This window comes from Eutrema salsugineum, unplaced genomic scaffold (assembly GCF_000478725.1).
Source record: "Eutrema salsugineum unplaced genomic scaffold, Eutsalg1_0 scaffold_11, whole genome shotgun sequence".
Classification (NCBI taxonomy): domain Eukaryota; kingdom Viridiplantae; phylum Streptophyta; class Magnoliopsida; order Brassicales; family Brassicaceae; genus Eutrema; species Eutrema salsugineum.
This window is the reverse complement of record NW_006256901.1, coordinates 8,471,599-8,486,484: the sequence shown is the minus strand read 5'-3', so window position 1 is coordinate 8,486,484 and position 14,886 is coordinate 8,471,599. Positions and strand designations below refer to the sequence as shown.

General features: G+C 37.4%; 2 protein-coding genes across 2 annotated transcripts; one reads left to right on the top strand and one right to left on the bottom strand.

Annotated features, from left to right (window-relative positions):
* Positions 1 to 910: 910 nt before the first annotated feature.
* Positions 911 to 2,404, bottom strand: LOC18026053. Its single transcript, XM_006409606.2, has 4 exons — positions 2,109 to 2,404; positions 1,816 to 1,901; positions 1,362 to 1,564; positions 911 to 1,147 (listed from the first exon to the last, which is right to left on the bottom strand). Exons 1-4 carry the CDS (start codon positions 2,381 to 2,383, stop codon positions 1,010 to 1,012), a joined length of 702 nt encoding a protein of 233 aa, XP_006409669.2. The 5' UTR covers positions 2,384 to 2,404; the 3' UTR covers positions 911 to 1,009.
* Positions 2,405 to 11,774: 9,370 nt separating this feature from the next.
* LOC18026320 (magnesium-dependent phosphatase 1) lies at positions 11,775 to 13,152 on the top strand. The gene is made up of 4 exons (XM_006409605.2): positions 11,775 to 11,992; positions 12,279 to 12,450; positions 12,570 to 12,686; positions 12,787 to 13,152. The coding sequence occupies exons 1-4, from the start codon at positions 11,883 to 11,885 to the stop codon at positions 12,958 to 12,960; spliced, it is 573 nt and encodes a 190-aa protein (XP_006409668.1). The 5' UTR covers positions 11,775 to 11,882; the 3' UTR covers positions 12,961 to 13,152.
* Positions 13,153 to 14,886: the final 1,734 nt, after the last annotated feature.

The window sequence follows — 14,886 nt, the reverse complement described above, 5'->3', positions numbered from 1 at the left end:
TGGAGAAGCGGAGAAACAACCCTCTGCAAAACCTAAGAGTCTACGGCTAACGCATATTCTCTTATTTCACTCATCATTATACCGATGAGCGCTGCTGCAACCGCAAGGCAAACCCCGTGGATAGTGGCGACGGCCATCGCCGCCGTGGAGGCTCGCTGGAATTATCCCGTTCGTTTTTTCAACAAAGATGTCAAGCCTCGTCTCCGTGCCATCGCTGTAACCTCCCGTACACCTTCCCCCGCATCATCATCATCATCTTCTTCTTCTTCGGCTGATTTCGTCAGAGACAATCCTACTCCTAAATCCGAAGCTTCCATGGAGAGAGTTATGGGCCTTAGTTGCTTTGGCCCCACCACCGTTAGATTCTAGATCTCTCTTGGTACGATTTGTTGATTGTCAGCGATGTTTATTCATTTCATATGAGATGTGATGGTGACTTTTAAATCATTTTTTCCTGGTGGATTTTGAACTGAATAATTGTATTTCTCTGTTGATATCTCAAAATTTTCACTTAAAATTCTCTGAATATTTGGAGGATTCTTCGAGTAAATCAAGGGATATAGGTTGTTGAGTCATGAATTAGTAATCCAATTGTTTTTGAAAAGGCTATTAGATTGTGATAATTGAGTTTTATGCTGATTATTGAGTTAAAGTTTTATATTAATTATTGAGTCTTAGGCTATAAATAGTGTGATAACTGAGTTTTACTTTTAGATTTGATAAATGAAATTTTCAGGCTATTAGAAGAGTTCTATATTAATAGTTTTTGTAAAGGCTATTAGAAACTGGCATAGAATTGTGGTACCGTTTTTGATACTGTTAATTCTTCTCGCTTTTGTTACCGGTAACCATCAAAACGGTACACCTGTAATGTTACTGTGGTGATGAAGGATTACCAATCAAAGCCAGTTATAATCTCTTGACTAAAAGAATGAAAATTGTTAATGAATTAATACAGATACAGTTTTGAAGAATTCTTTGTTTGCGTCCAAATTAGATGACGAAGAGATTAGTGGCGTGAAGGCGACTCAGGGTTTGCTTCTTCTCCTTCACCTTGTTGCTTTGTTTCTGCATTTGCCACAATTTTGTCTACCAAAGGCTTTATCATTGTCTCCAAGTCATCCAAATCTTGCGTGACTTTTTCCACCTGCAGTTTTGGAAATGTTGATGTTTTAAATCACAATAAGAAAATTTATGTATATGTTTTTTTTTTTGTTCCAAAACGTACCTAAAAAGCATAAGATATATTAAGAGACTGGATATTTTACTTTTGGAAATCCACCTTTTTTAGTGTTAATAGTGTTACATTTTAGTAAGATTTATAAGTATTTCATATATCAATCTAAATGATTAAAAGGTACCTTGTGAAGGAAATCTTCGGTTATATGTGCCTCATGAGCAGCAACCTCTGAAATGTGTTCCAGAACCAAAGCCATCTGTTTAAATTTACTTTTCTCAGGCAGTTTCTCTGTCATTTCTTCAGCCATTGTCTCAGTCGCCGTAGCAACTTTTTCCACCATTTCTGCTACAGCCTCTACCCCTTCCACAGCCAATTCTGCCTCTCCTGCATCACATAATTCAAATTTATTCTCGTTTCTTAGGCTAACAGAAATGATCTATTTTGCACGCCTTCGTTTTACTTAAACTTTTTGAAGAATGTTTTCATATCACGACAAATGTCATTAACAAATAATGTTTTTCGAGTACTTTTTACAAATGAAAATAAAAGAGATGAAAGTAAAATAAGCCCATAAAAGAGATGAGTAGTGCATACAAGATTGATGAGATGAGATGAGATGATACTACATTCATTACCGTCGATACGTTTCAGTTTCTGCATTCTTTTATTGTTCCAGAAAGATAACACTAAGGAAATCGTAGAACCTATGAGCCATCTTCCCCTGCTTGTTAGAATCCAAATTAGTCCAAAGAAAAGTTTCTGTTTAATCTACTACGAATTGAATTATCTATCTTGATCCTATTTTAATGCAAAACTGTCTGTATATCATAATCTCATAAACTACATATTGTATTATTCGATGTGGATAGTTAGATTTTTCGGGAATCTATAGATCGAAAATACAGAGAGAGAGAAATAGAATTAGTACCAAGAAGGAACATTTAACCATGGTTTTGGAGGAGATGATTGGAACTTAGAGTTGTTGGAACCATTACTTAAGTATTTCCCAGCATTAACCGGATTTAATAACTTCAGACCTTGTGGACTCCTTTGGTTACTATAGTCTCTTCCCAATCGAAGAATCGTTGGACATGGATTCATAGATGTCTTCCTCTCAACCTTGTTGTAAATTTGTAAAACCTCCGCAAGTCCTTGCCTATATACCGCGTAACCTCCGCTCTGCATTCTCCGAATCAGATACATATCGAATTCGTTTCTTGAAATCAAGATACTGAAAATTCATAGCAACAAACTTATATATGTATTAAAGTTTTCAATTTGTGTTGTGTGTGATATTGGTGAATCGTATGCTTAAGAAGTTAAGGTAAAATGCTTTTACGTGTAGTAACGCTTGGGAAAGAGGTTGAACACGCCAAGAAATGAGGATATATATTTTTATTTCTTTTTGCTCAGCTCTAATTATATATTCTTATTTATTAATTTATTTTCTTCTGTAAGTTTTGGTCCACAAGTTTTGGATTAGTAGAAAATGTAGAGATGTTGGTGTAAAAGACTAAGCCATTGCAGAGGGATCTACACTTTTCTCTCCTATCTAGGTTCTAAAATTATGTAGCTTGAGAAAAACTTGAGACATTAGGTTTTACAAAGAGAATGAAATGAAAAATCCAATAAACACAACTTTAAAAATAATATTACCATCTTGACTTTTCCCTTTAGAGAGAATCATAACCAAATTGAAAATGGAGAATGTTTTTCTATTGATTTGCTAATGAAGGAAAGTAATCTCTATAATGGCCGGTGAAAGATCAAATGATCTAACGATCAAAATTAGAGATTTTAGTCTAGTAATCCAAGAGACTATTACAAAGACCCACAAAATCTCTACTGTTACAAAGACCCACAAAATCTCTACTATTACAAAGACAGACAAAAAATCTTTGAAATGTGGAAAGAGAAGTTTTCCATTCATTTGTGAACACTTGACTTCGGCCGTATCATGCATGGTGAGCCATCAGTTATTCTAAAAGCCCAAAGTAACAACTGTTGAAATAAGCTTGAAGAAGAAGAAGACTTGAAGAGCAAGTTACCCGTTCCTATTTGAGTTGTGATTACGAAAAGAAGAATAATTAGGAAATATTTAAAGTTGTGTTTATCTAATAGATTTAGGAGTTATCTAAAACTACTATATAAGGAGGTGCTGAGTTGTAGCACAACTTATGAGATTAAGGGCTTTAGGTTTTGAGTTATTTTCCTAGAGCAATAAAAGAAGAGCTTTTATAAACCTTGATCTTGAGCATTCAAACAATAATTGGTAGCAGAGCTAAATCGATCATAGGGTTTAGTTACACAAGCAACGAGACTAGCGAATTCATCAACTTCATCGACGAGGCGTTATACATTAACGAAACTCAAAGATGGGCGATATAGTTCCTGCAACGATGAGCAAAGCTAAAGATAGTGTTCCTTCAACCGTACAATGCCCAATGCTTACCGCCACTAACTACACAGTATGGGCTATACGTATGACGGTTGCACTCAAGGTACACAAAACTTGGGAAGTCATTGAACCAGGAACCAAGGATAAACACAAAGACGATCTTGCGAAGGCACTTCTGTTTCAATCCTGATGCCGTGTCAACTGCGTGAGGGAACAAGTTTTACCCTTAACAAAAACAAATAAAAGTCGCAAGTGCACAGCTACTCAGTTGTAGTATTTAGGGATCGAATCCACAGAGATTTGTGTGCCTGGTATTCTTCTACAGTTTTTAACTTTATGTCTAGACTAGATTGGATTTAAAGGTTGGTTGTTTGCCACGAATTCAACTAAAACTTAAAGAAAGCAAATAAATCTATCCTAGAAAGCAAGTAGAAAAATCGAATAGAAACCAAGTAAAGCAAGTAAATATCGAACTAATGTAATTAAAATGCAGATCTAAATAAGCAAATAAAAATCGATTGGTTTGTAAACTATGGCTAAAAACGCTGAGCTTTCGGGAACTCTAAGGAATCATAATCGGTTTTGATACTAAGGTAGATAGATTGGGATTGACGGATATCGAAATATAGGTGGTTCTAGAGCTAGAGTACGGCGGTATGACTACGTCACTGTCGTGATCATAACCAACTGTTTCTCGCAACCCTGATCAGTAGGTTTCCACTCTGGCCCTAGAAGGGAGAGAACGCAAGAGCTGCACAAGACTCGTCAATACTCACGATCTCGCTGCAGGTAGGTTTCCACTCCTACGGAAAAATCACATGTTTCATTCTAGGGCTGATACTTAATGAAAACTTTCGCAACACTAACTATCTAGATCAGATACTAGGTGATCAATCAAGCATACATGCAATAAGAACAAGAATAAACAGAGAACAGGTCGAAATCCCAGATCTATAAACTTAGATGTCTTAATCGATTATGAGAGCCCCTTTCGGGAAACCTAAGCCCAACTAGGGATCTACTCAGACATGGCTGAGGTCGACATCATCATTGGTTTTAATAAAAGTAATGAAAAACAGTAAAGAAAAGAGATGAAGAAAGCTTCTCTATTGAAGAACTCGAACTTGAACAATCTTCTACAAAAATCACATAAAAACGGCTAAAGGAAAAGGGTTTCTCTAAAGTATGAAGGGTTCTCCCTAAAAACGACCTAAATGACAAGTATTTATAGTCGTCAATACTCCATGGTCTCTAGGGTTTTGGAATTGAGGCTGAGGATGACTTTGGGCTTCAGAAATATGGGCTTTAATTCGAAGCTTGATGGCTGCGGTCGGGAGTGACGTGACCGCGGGGATTTGGTGGTTGGCCGCGATCGAGAGGCTTCTGACCACGGGAAATAGGCTGTTGGCCGCGGTCGCGTGACTTGCTGGCCGTCTTCGAGTGGCTCCGGGGCTAATGGAATATCTTGAGATCCAACAGTTGGAATGTCTCCAAACCAAGTGCATTTGAAAGCTGGTTGATTCTTCTATAAGTTGTCCAATTGTGAGGGTGATCAGACGGTGAGAAGGTGTTCGTCTCTCCATGAGAGTTCTGACGGTCTGCATTTATCCTAAAGAGTCTTTTTGTTCCAATTTGTGCCTCTTTATCCCAAATTACCTGAAAAGTCTTTTAAAATCCGGAAACATAGAAATCCTTTGAAAACCTTTGAAAATGGAGTAAAAACACCTGTAAAATATATTAAAGTGATCCATAAAAATGGTCAAAATCCGGTGTTATCAAATCCATACCCGAGTCATTAACACTCCAAGTCAGAAACCTCGAGACAGCCAAAGCCGTGTGGGACGCAATTTAAACAAGGAACATGGGAGCCGAAAGGGTGAGAGAAGCAAGATTACAAACATTGATGTCTGAATTCGATAGGATGCAGATGAAGGAGACAGACACAATCGATGATTTTGTTGGAAAACTGACAGAGTTATCCTCAAAATCATCTGCTTTGGGAGAAGCCATTGAAGAACCAAAACTGGTCAAGAAATTTCTGAAAAGTCTGCCACGCACTAGATACATACACATCGTTGCAGCACTTGAACAAGTTTTTGGATCTCAAGACAACCACTTTTGAGGATATAGTAGGAAAGCTAATAGCTTATGAAGAAAGAATCTTTGGAGAAGAAGACGAGAAAGATGAGTAAAGCAAACTTATGTACGCTAATGCAGATACTCAAGATAACAATGGTTCCGGCAGAGGCAGGGGCCGAGGTGGTCGTTTTTCCAGACGCGGAAGAGGCCGTGAAAGGTTCGGGAACTACAACAACCAACATAATGGTGGGTACAGAAAAAATCAGGACATATCCAAGGTGGTGTGCTATCAATGTGACAAGACAGGTCACTATGCATATGTTTGTCCAGACCAATTGCTTAAACTTCAAGAAACTCAAGAAGGAGTTGATGAAGATGACACACATGAAGCTGAGGAGTTATTGATGCACGAAGTGGTGTATCTTAACGAGAAGAGTGTGAAACCAAGCAGATTCGAAACATCTTTAGATGGGGATAATGTCTGGCATCTGGACAGCGGTGCAAGCAACCACATGACTGGAAATCGCAAATATTTCCACAAAATTGATGAAAATATCATGGGAAAAGTGAGATTCGGCGATGATTCCAGAATCGATGTAAAGGGGAAAGGTTCGATTCTGTTCATAACCAAAGACGGTGAGCGCAAGATACTAGCTGATGTCTACTTCATACCCGATTTAAAAAGCAACATTATCAGCCTTGGGCAAGCTACAGAATCGGGATGTCAAGTTAGAATGAAAGAGGACTACCTAACTTTGTTTGATCTCGATGGAAAGCTACTAGTGAAGGCTAACAGATCAAAGAATCGATTGTATAAGGTATTAATGGAAGTGGAAAACATGAAGTGTCTGCAGTTGATGACATTAATTGAGTCAACGAAGTGGCATGCTCGGTTAGGGCACATTGGGCTAGAAACGATGAAGACAATGATCAACAAAGAGGTGGTCATTGGTATACCAAGAATATCGATAGAGAAAAAGACGTCTGCATCCTGTTTACTTGGAAAGCAAATCAGAAAAGTGTTTCCTCAAGCAACACAATATCGTGCCACACACATACTAGAACTTATACATGGAGACTTGTGTGGTCCAATCACACCATCTACTGCAGCACAGAATCGCTACATCTTTGTACTGATCGACGATTATTCTCGGTATATGTGGACTCTGCTCCTAAAAGAGAAAAGAGAAGCTTTCAGCAAGTTCAAAAGGTTTCAAGCTCAAGTTGAACATGAAACAGGAGCTACCATAAAGACGTTTAGGACAGACAGGGGTAGAGAGTTTATGTCTCAAGATTTTCAGGATTTTTGTGAAACTTCTGGGATCAAGAGGCACTTAACTGCTCCTTATTCTCCTCAACAGAATGGAGTTGTAGAAAGACGTAATAGAACTTTGTTGGAGATGACTCGGAGCATAATAAAGCACATGAACGTACCAAACTATTTATGGGGAGAAGCAGTGCGACATGCTACTTACCTCATAAATAAAGTTGGCACAAGAACTTTAGTCGCGCAAACACCATATAAGGCGTACAAGAGGAAGAAGCCGAATGTACAGCATCTGAGAGTATTCGGATGTATCAGTTTTGCTAAAACAGAGGCTCCACACTTGAAGAAGCTGGATGATAGATCACGGATACTAGTTCACCTAGGAACAGAACCAGGATCAAAGGCTTATCGGTTAGTTGATCCTAGAACCAAGAAAATAGTTGTGAGCAGGGATGTGATATTTGATGAGAGCAAAAGCTGGAAGTGGAGTGAAAACGAAACCGGTATTGGAACTTCTGTAATCGACTTTGGAGAACAAGTTTATAATAACTCAAGGGGAGATGATCATGATATCGAAGAAGAAACAGAGGAGAAAGAGGAAGAGAGTTCCGATCAAGAAGTCACTGAACATGAGTTACAGGTTCCCAAAGCCGAAACAGAGGCGATAAGCCGAGCAGGGATTAAGGAGATCGACAAGGCCAAGAGTAAGACCAGCTTATCTTGATGACTTTTTCACCTTAGCCGAAATCGATGGTGAGCATCTACTCCTAGTAATAGATGAAGAACCTTGGGACTTTGGTGAAGCAAATGAGTTAAAGGTATGGAGATATGCATGTGAAGAAGAGTTAGCTTCCATCACCAAAAACAGAACTTGGAGCTTGGTTGATCTTCCCACAGGAGCAAGGCCAATCAGATTAAAGTGGGTATTTAAAATCAAACGCAACTCAGATGGGAGTATAAACAAGTACAAAGCTAGACTAGTCGCAAAAGGCTATGTGCAAAAGCATGGAATTGATTTTGAAGAAGTATTTGCTCATGTGGCTCGTATAGAAACAGTCAGGTTCATTATCGCTTTAGCAGCCTCTAGCGGTTGGGAGGTACATCATCTGGATGTAAAAACAGAATTCCTGCATGGAGAACTAAAAGAAGAAGTATATGTTTCACAACCTGAGGGTTTTGTGATTAAAGGAAGTGAAGGAAAGGTTTACAAGCTACACAAGGCATTATGGACTAAGACAAGCACCAAGAGCTTGGAACAACAAGCTTAATGAAATTCTTAAGGAGTTGAATTTCATTAAGTTTTCTAAGGAAGCTTCGCTATATCGGAAGAGAGAAAGAGATCAACTCCTCCTGGTGGCTGTATACGTTGATGATTTACTTGTCACAGGGTCGAGTCTGAATCTTATAATCGAGTTCAAACAAGGAATGTCAAAGAAATTCGACATGAGTGACCTCAGAAAGCTTACTTATTACTTAGGCATTGAAGTCTGTCAACACAAAGACGGCATTACACTTAATCAGGAGAGGTACGCGACGAGAATCTTGGAAGAAGCAAAGATGATTGAATGTAATGCAGTACAAACTCCAATGGACTCTGGTTTAAAACTATCTAAAGCTCTCGAAGAACAGAAAATCGGTGAGAAAGAATTTAGAAGAAACATTGGTTGCCTGAGGTATTCGCTACACACAAGACCAGATCTCTCTTTTGCAGTTGGTGTGTTAAGCAGGTACATGCAGGAACCTAAAAGGTGTCATGGAGCGGCGTTAAAACAGGTCCTTAGGTATCTGCGAGGAACTCTTGCGCATGGTCTGATGTTTAGACGTGGTAATGCTACAAACCTTGTGGGCTATAGTGATAGCAGCCACAATGTGGATTCAGACGACAGAAAGAGCACAACTGGTCACATATTCTACTTGAATGAGTGTCCTATCACTTGGTGCTCACAAAAGCAGGAGACTGTGGCGCTATCTTCCTGCGAAGCAGAGTTCATGGCAGCTACAGAAGCTGCTAACAAAGCAATATGGCTACAAGAACTCTTAAGTGAAGTAACAGGTTCAGAGTGCAAGAAAGTAACGGTCAGGATTGACTATAAATCGGCGATCACACTCACAAGGAACCCAGTGTTCCATAGTCGAAGTAAACACATTCATAGAAAGTATCATTTCATCCGAGAATGTGTAGAGAATGAGCAAGTACGCGTAGAACATGTTCCCGGAACTGAACAGAAGGCAGATAGCCTAACCAAAGCATTAGGAAGAGTCAAAATTAAAGAGATGAGAGATCTCATTGGAGTACAGGAGGTGATCAAAGAAGACTTCAAGCTTAAAGGGGAGAATGTTGAAATAAGCTTGAAGAAGAAGAAGACTTGAAGAGCAAGTTACCCTTTCCTATTTGAGTTGTGATTAGGAAAAGAAGAATAATTAGGAAATATTTAAAGTTGTGTTTATCTAATAGATTTAGGAGTTATCTAAAACTATCTATATAAGGAGGTGCTGAGTTGTAGCACAACTTATGAGATTAAGGGCTTTAGGTTTTGAGTTATTTTCCTAGAGCAAGAAAAGAAGATCTTTTATAAACCTTGATCTTGAGCATTCAAACAATAACAACATCCGTACTTCCGCAGCTTGCTCGATTAAGTCTAAAGTCTAAACCAAATAAAACTTTGATAGTCGTCCACTAATACTGATGCAAAAGATCAGTAATCGATTTATTATGGTTTAGATTGGTTTAGATCTCGTTTGTCTTTGATCATGGCAAATGATCGAGAGTTTAAAAAAGAAAATATGTATATGTATTGAATAATGGGTGACTCTGGATGAATGTATTCAGTCTGGGGTGAATTAAAAAGAGTAATAAGAACATGATTTCGAACTCAGACTACAGAAATATGGTACAAATAATACAAGTGTTTTGAGTTTGGACCAATTGTAAAATAAAGTTTTCGAGTACTGAAATTGTCCTCTTCTTGTATCATTTTTCCTCTCTCTTATAGTCCAATCTTCTAGTTTTTGCTCTAATTAATTTGGTTTGATTGACAATTGTGCTTCAGGTTCTTGTTCCTAACCGCACCCCTTGTGCTTTTAGGATAAGTAGTGATGAGGACACCAACCCCGAAGGTGATGAAGCTGAAGAAGAATCAGACCGACACATCACGGTGGCAGTCATGAGGGAGGCTACCCGCACACGGTCAAGGACTAAAGCAGCTCATGAGAAACGACCCGGAGCCTTCTTCAACAAATGGAAGTATTGGGCCATGCAGAAGTCGATCAAATGATCAACATCGATCAAGAGACCAAAGGAAATGCCAAATCAATACTGGTGCAAGAAAATGATGTGAGCTTTGTTTAATACCGACCAATAATACATTCTAAGGAGATCGAGCGTGAGACTTTGGAGAACGAGCGTGGAAATTCAAGAGATATGTTGGAGAGCCTTGAAACCAACTCGGCCGAGCTTAACGAGGAGGAAACACCGGCCGAACAAAGCCCAACACCAAGTCAAGCCCTGGTCTGCGTGGCCTCAGCTGTACACAACTACAAGAACCCATCAAGAGCCCAAGAAAGCTTTAAGACACTCTACATCCCGCCTTGGCCCTACATCACATCAAATAAGAAAACTTGTGTCTTCACGATATCTCCGATTTAAAGGACGCACCTAGACGCCTTTCTTAAGACAAAGTGAGTATTTTAATTTGAATTCCTAACAAGTTTCTTTGTTTGTTTTGTAGGATTTGTTATTTAATCCTTATAGTTACTTATTTCTATGCATTTGTCTTAATATAAGCGAATTGTACTTTCATTTCTTTTTTAATATAAGCTTAAGTGTCGTTTTATTTATTTCTTTTGTATAGAGTCAAAACCTAGAAGATTCACAACTGACAGACTGTTTATAAAATTTCACATGTAGCTTTATACAAACACCTTTTTTGCCATTATCAATAAAAATCAAACTTTCTTTCAAAATCTTGTCTCTTAAGAATAACAAGATATTTATGCTCTCTGTGGATTCCCCTCTGTTTAGTGTTTCACCAGACTTATTACAGGTCTATCATCCCCATGTGGCATCTATTCACTCTATCATGTGTTTGTCAATCCATCTCACCTCGTGGTAAAGACAAGGAGAACCCATCGGTCAATTGTCTTTACTCCATCTCGATCCATTTCACCAATTCATCTTTTTGTGTAGACAAGACGAGCCCCTCCAATTGTCTTCACACCACCCATCTCATCACGTATGGCATCAGACCTGTTTGAGAATCTGTTAGGTTCTTTTTGATTCCTTATATCTCTCTTACATTTTTATTAAACATATTTGCATAGATTAGCACTTAACACAAAAAAAAAAACTTTTTAGAAAAATATCTCAACTAAATTAGGATAAACTTTTTAATATAATTTTTTTTATCGAGAAAAAATACTCCAACTATTTTATTTACTTGTTTTAAATCTTCCACTGTGAATCATATACAGAACTCTAGATGTCTTTAAATAGTGTTTAGTTTTATAATAGTTATCAATTTTTCAATAATAAAATATTAATATTTAAATAAAAAATTTTCAGAAAATCTCCAACTTTAAAAAAAAATTGAATTAGTTTTAAAAAAATCAAATTAATATTGAAAAAACTAAAGTTAAGAAATAACAGTCTATATTTAGATAAAATATTAATAAATTTTGAATCTTTGAACAAACAATATAATATAAGATATCTAAAATATTAAAAAGGTAATGAAACTTAAATAAACTCTCTTTTTATTTTATTAATTTTTTGTCGATTTTTTATATATAGAAATATAGATCCTGACGTTAAAAAAAAAATATATATAGATCCTTTAACAAAACAAATATGTATGATTGTAATTTTCACTTTTCCGACAAAAAAAAGGTAGGGTCTCGATTGTAAAAAAAAAGTCTCTCTCTCTCTCTCGATCTCCGATCGTTTCTCTCCGGTCCGAAAGATGACCGAAGAGAAGGTAAAAGATGAAGCGATGCAAATAATAGGAATGTTTCAAATTCTCCCGAGACTTGTCGTCTTTGATCTCGATTATACTCTCTGGCCTTTTTACTGGTAATGTTTCTGTTTCCTCCATTTCCCATCCCCAATTTTTGTGAATTTCTTTGATTTATCAACGAAAATCTCCACTGGTAGCGGAACTGTATTAGGGTTTGAGTTTATAGCCTTTCATAGAAGCAGAAAAAGTGTCCAATAGATTGTAATTTAGTCTCAATTGTCAATTTTGAGTGGGGGTCTATTTCAATCGAACATTTTGGTATGAGGAACAATCTGCAAAAGTGATGATCACAGAGTTTGTTTGTATTGATAATTTCTTTATTGATTTGTAACTTTACTTCAGCGAATGCCGCTCAAAACGCGAAATGCCGTCTTTGTATCCACAAGCAAAGGGTATATTGAGTGCTCTGAAAGAGAAAGGAATTGAAATGGCGATTGCTTCGAGATCTCCAACTTCAGATATAGCTAACACATTCATTGACAAATTGAACATTAAGTCCATGTTTGTCGCCAAGGTTCGTTTTAAACATGTTCCTTCTTGTTTAAACATGTTAGCTAAATCCGTGATTCAAGTGATGAAATGTATCGGAAACTGTTGTCTTTATAAATCTGATTCCTTTTGGGATTGTTTCAGGAAATATTCTCAAGTTGGACTCACAAGACAGAACATTTTCAGAAGATACACACAAGGACAACAGTGCCTTTTACTGCGATGCTCTTCTTCGATGATGAAGACAGGAACATTAAATCAGTTAACACATACTGCTTTGTGCTAATTAAGCTTAATAGGCGGGATTGTTTTCTTTACTTTGTGAACTAAGATTGAATCTTTGCTCTGTGTGTATAAACAGGTTTCAAAAATGGGAGTGACAAGCATCTTGGTGGGTAATGGGGTTACACTTGGAGCATTAAGACAAGGGCTTACTGAATTTTCTCAAAATCATAACACTATCGAGAAGAATAAACATGTTTGGCGCAACAAGTATTCTGGAAAGGCTGCATCATCTGAGACCGACAAAGACTGACTTTGCTCCATAGTTCTGATCGATTGGACACACCATTGTTGTGTATTGTTTTAATGGACGATTATTTATATGGATTCGTGAAGATTTGTATTGAACTGCAGTGTACCATACTGGTTGATACGCCGTCTAGGCCGCAAGGTGAGAATATCGGCTTTTCACTTGAAAAAAAAATGGTTTCCACTTGAAAAAGAATGGCTCTATTCGTGGGTTGTGATACTCATATTGTAGGCATCTCAAGGGCTTTATTTAATCAAGCTTTGCCTAGTATTGCTAAAGTAAGAACTAGAATTATATCTAGGGAGTATCCGTGCGACTCCTACTATGTTCTTGAATTGAATGTCGCCTAAGATTCTCGACTTACTAATTACACCGTTTGAATTGGAAGGAGCTATTGAGATTTTAACCAAGTTTAGTAAAAAAATTAACAAATCTCAGTAAATAAATAGTGGAACAGGTATATGCCTCTGTGCCGGAGATATATGCTTCTGTTCCAATATTCGACTTAATAATCACATTCCCGAGATTTTAAACAAGTTTAGTATAAGAATGAATACAATCTATGGAACATAGAACAACTATTTTTCATCTACTTTTTCTTTGCTTACCTCACACCACCAATAGTACGACTGTCGATACTCCCTACGATAAAAAGTGAGTGACGATGGGTGAACGTCATGCTTGCTAAAGTTACACATTTGAACTCCAAAACGCAGAAGCATGTCTCACAATTAACCATTGTCGTTGAAAGTTGATCACACAGACCAATATAGTGACTGTTCAGTATTTTGTGTAAGAAAGAGATGGTGTGCAGGGTGGGCTGCATGGTTCAATGGCTCCAGAAAAGGAAGCACATCTTACATCTAACTTGAACCCACAATCCAACTTGGCTACACTGATACATAAATTCAACGATTGTCGTTGACAAGTAGAGCAAGTGAAGAATCCCCCTTCGATGTTCATTATGTCGATTCCTAAGGTTAGCAGATGATGTTGCAAAGGGTTTTCCATCTTCCGACGAAGACTCGCATATGCATAAAATTGTATTGCGTGCAATCCAAGAAATAACCATATTCAATTGGAAGGAGCATCATGCATGCTTGACATACATGTCATGATCATGGTAAAAATGGCATATGTATTTACCACCTATATCCATCAAAACCGCAATATATATCAGCTTCAGAGTTACTTTCTTCTTCATGTTCTCTTTCGACAACTCTGGCGCATCCCACACTTTTTTCAACGTTCACATGACTTTTCAATACAAATATATCCTCCATAGCCAATTTTGAGATTCTCGTACTTGTCCCTGCAAATTCTACATCTCAAGTATCCATTAGTGATACAAAGAGTGTGCAAGATATAGTGAGTGACGTGTGATTTTAATATTTTTGCTAAGAAAATTCATTTTCTGTGGACAGAAATCGCATAGCAAACATATTTACCTGCTTCTCATCGACAAGCCCACAAGCATCACAAGTGAATGCATTATTCTATGAATGACGGTGAGTGAATCTTCGGGTTTGTTATTGTGAGACATCCTTGTGGTAATGAGACCAACATGTACAACAATAAAAAGCGTTATATTCAAAATTTACAAATACCATATCATTTTAATCCTTGTGTATGTTTGTTAGAGTGTTGTTAGTTTTTTTATATATTGTACACAAAACACATTATTATGTATAAAATTTAATTTTTTCTCTTCCATGAAGTTATCTTTGGCTTGACAAAAGAGATCTTATGAGTTAGTAGTTATTCCACGCTGGGGTTAAGGGTTCGACCTCTTATGTACTGTATGTAGTTTCGATTAATCCTGTTTGGAGAAGTTATTGGCTCTGGTGGTCAAATAGGATTACTCCACGAGATCTTATAATTTAATTTAATTTAATTGATATTTGGTTTTGAGTTCGTTTCTGCCGGTGC

What these genes read in the sequence shown, in the direction of transcription:
- LOC18026053 (XM_006409606.2), bottom strand. Translation starts at nt 2,383, where the DNA reads ATGTATCTGATTCGGAGAATGCAGAGCGGAGGTTACGCGGTATATAGG. An exon ending in GAAACTGAAACGTATCGACG is followed by an intron (nt 1,565 to 1,815) that starts GTAATGAATGTA and finishes TATGTGATGCAG; the next exon opens with GAGAGGCAGAATTGGCTGTG. An exon ending in CCGAAGATTTCCTTCACAAG is followed by an intron (nt 1,148 to 1,361) that starts GTACCTTTTAAT and finishes CCAAAACTGCAG; the next exon opens with GTGGAAAAAGTCACGCAAGA.
- LOC18026320 (XM_006409605.2), top strand. Translation starts at nt 11,883, where the DNA reads ATGACCGAAGAGAAGGTAAAAGATGAAGCGATGCAAATAATAGGAATG. An exon ending in ACTCTCTGGCCTTTTTACTG is followed by an intron (nt 11,993 to 12,278) that starts GTAATGTTTCTG and finishes ACTTTACTTCAG; the next exon opens with CGAATGCCGCTCAAAACGCG. An exon ending in AGTCCATGTTTGTCGCCAAG is followed by an intron (nt 12,451 to 12,569) that starts GTTCGTTTTAAA and finishes GGATTGTTTCAG; the next exon opens with GAAATATTCTCAAGTTGGAC.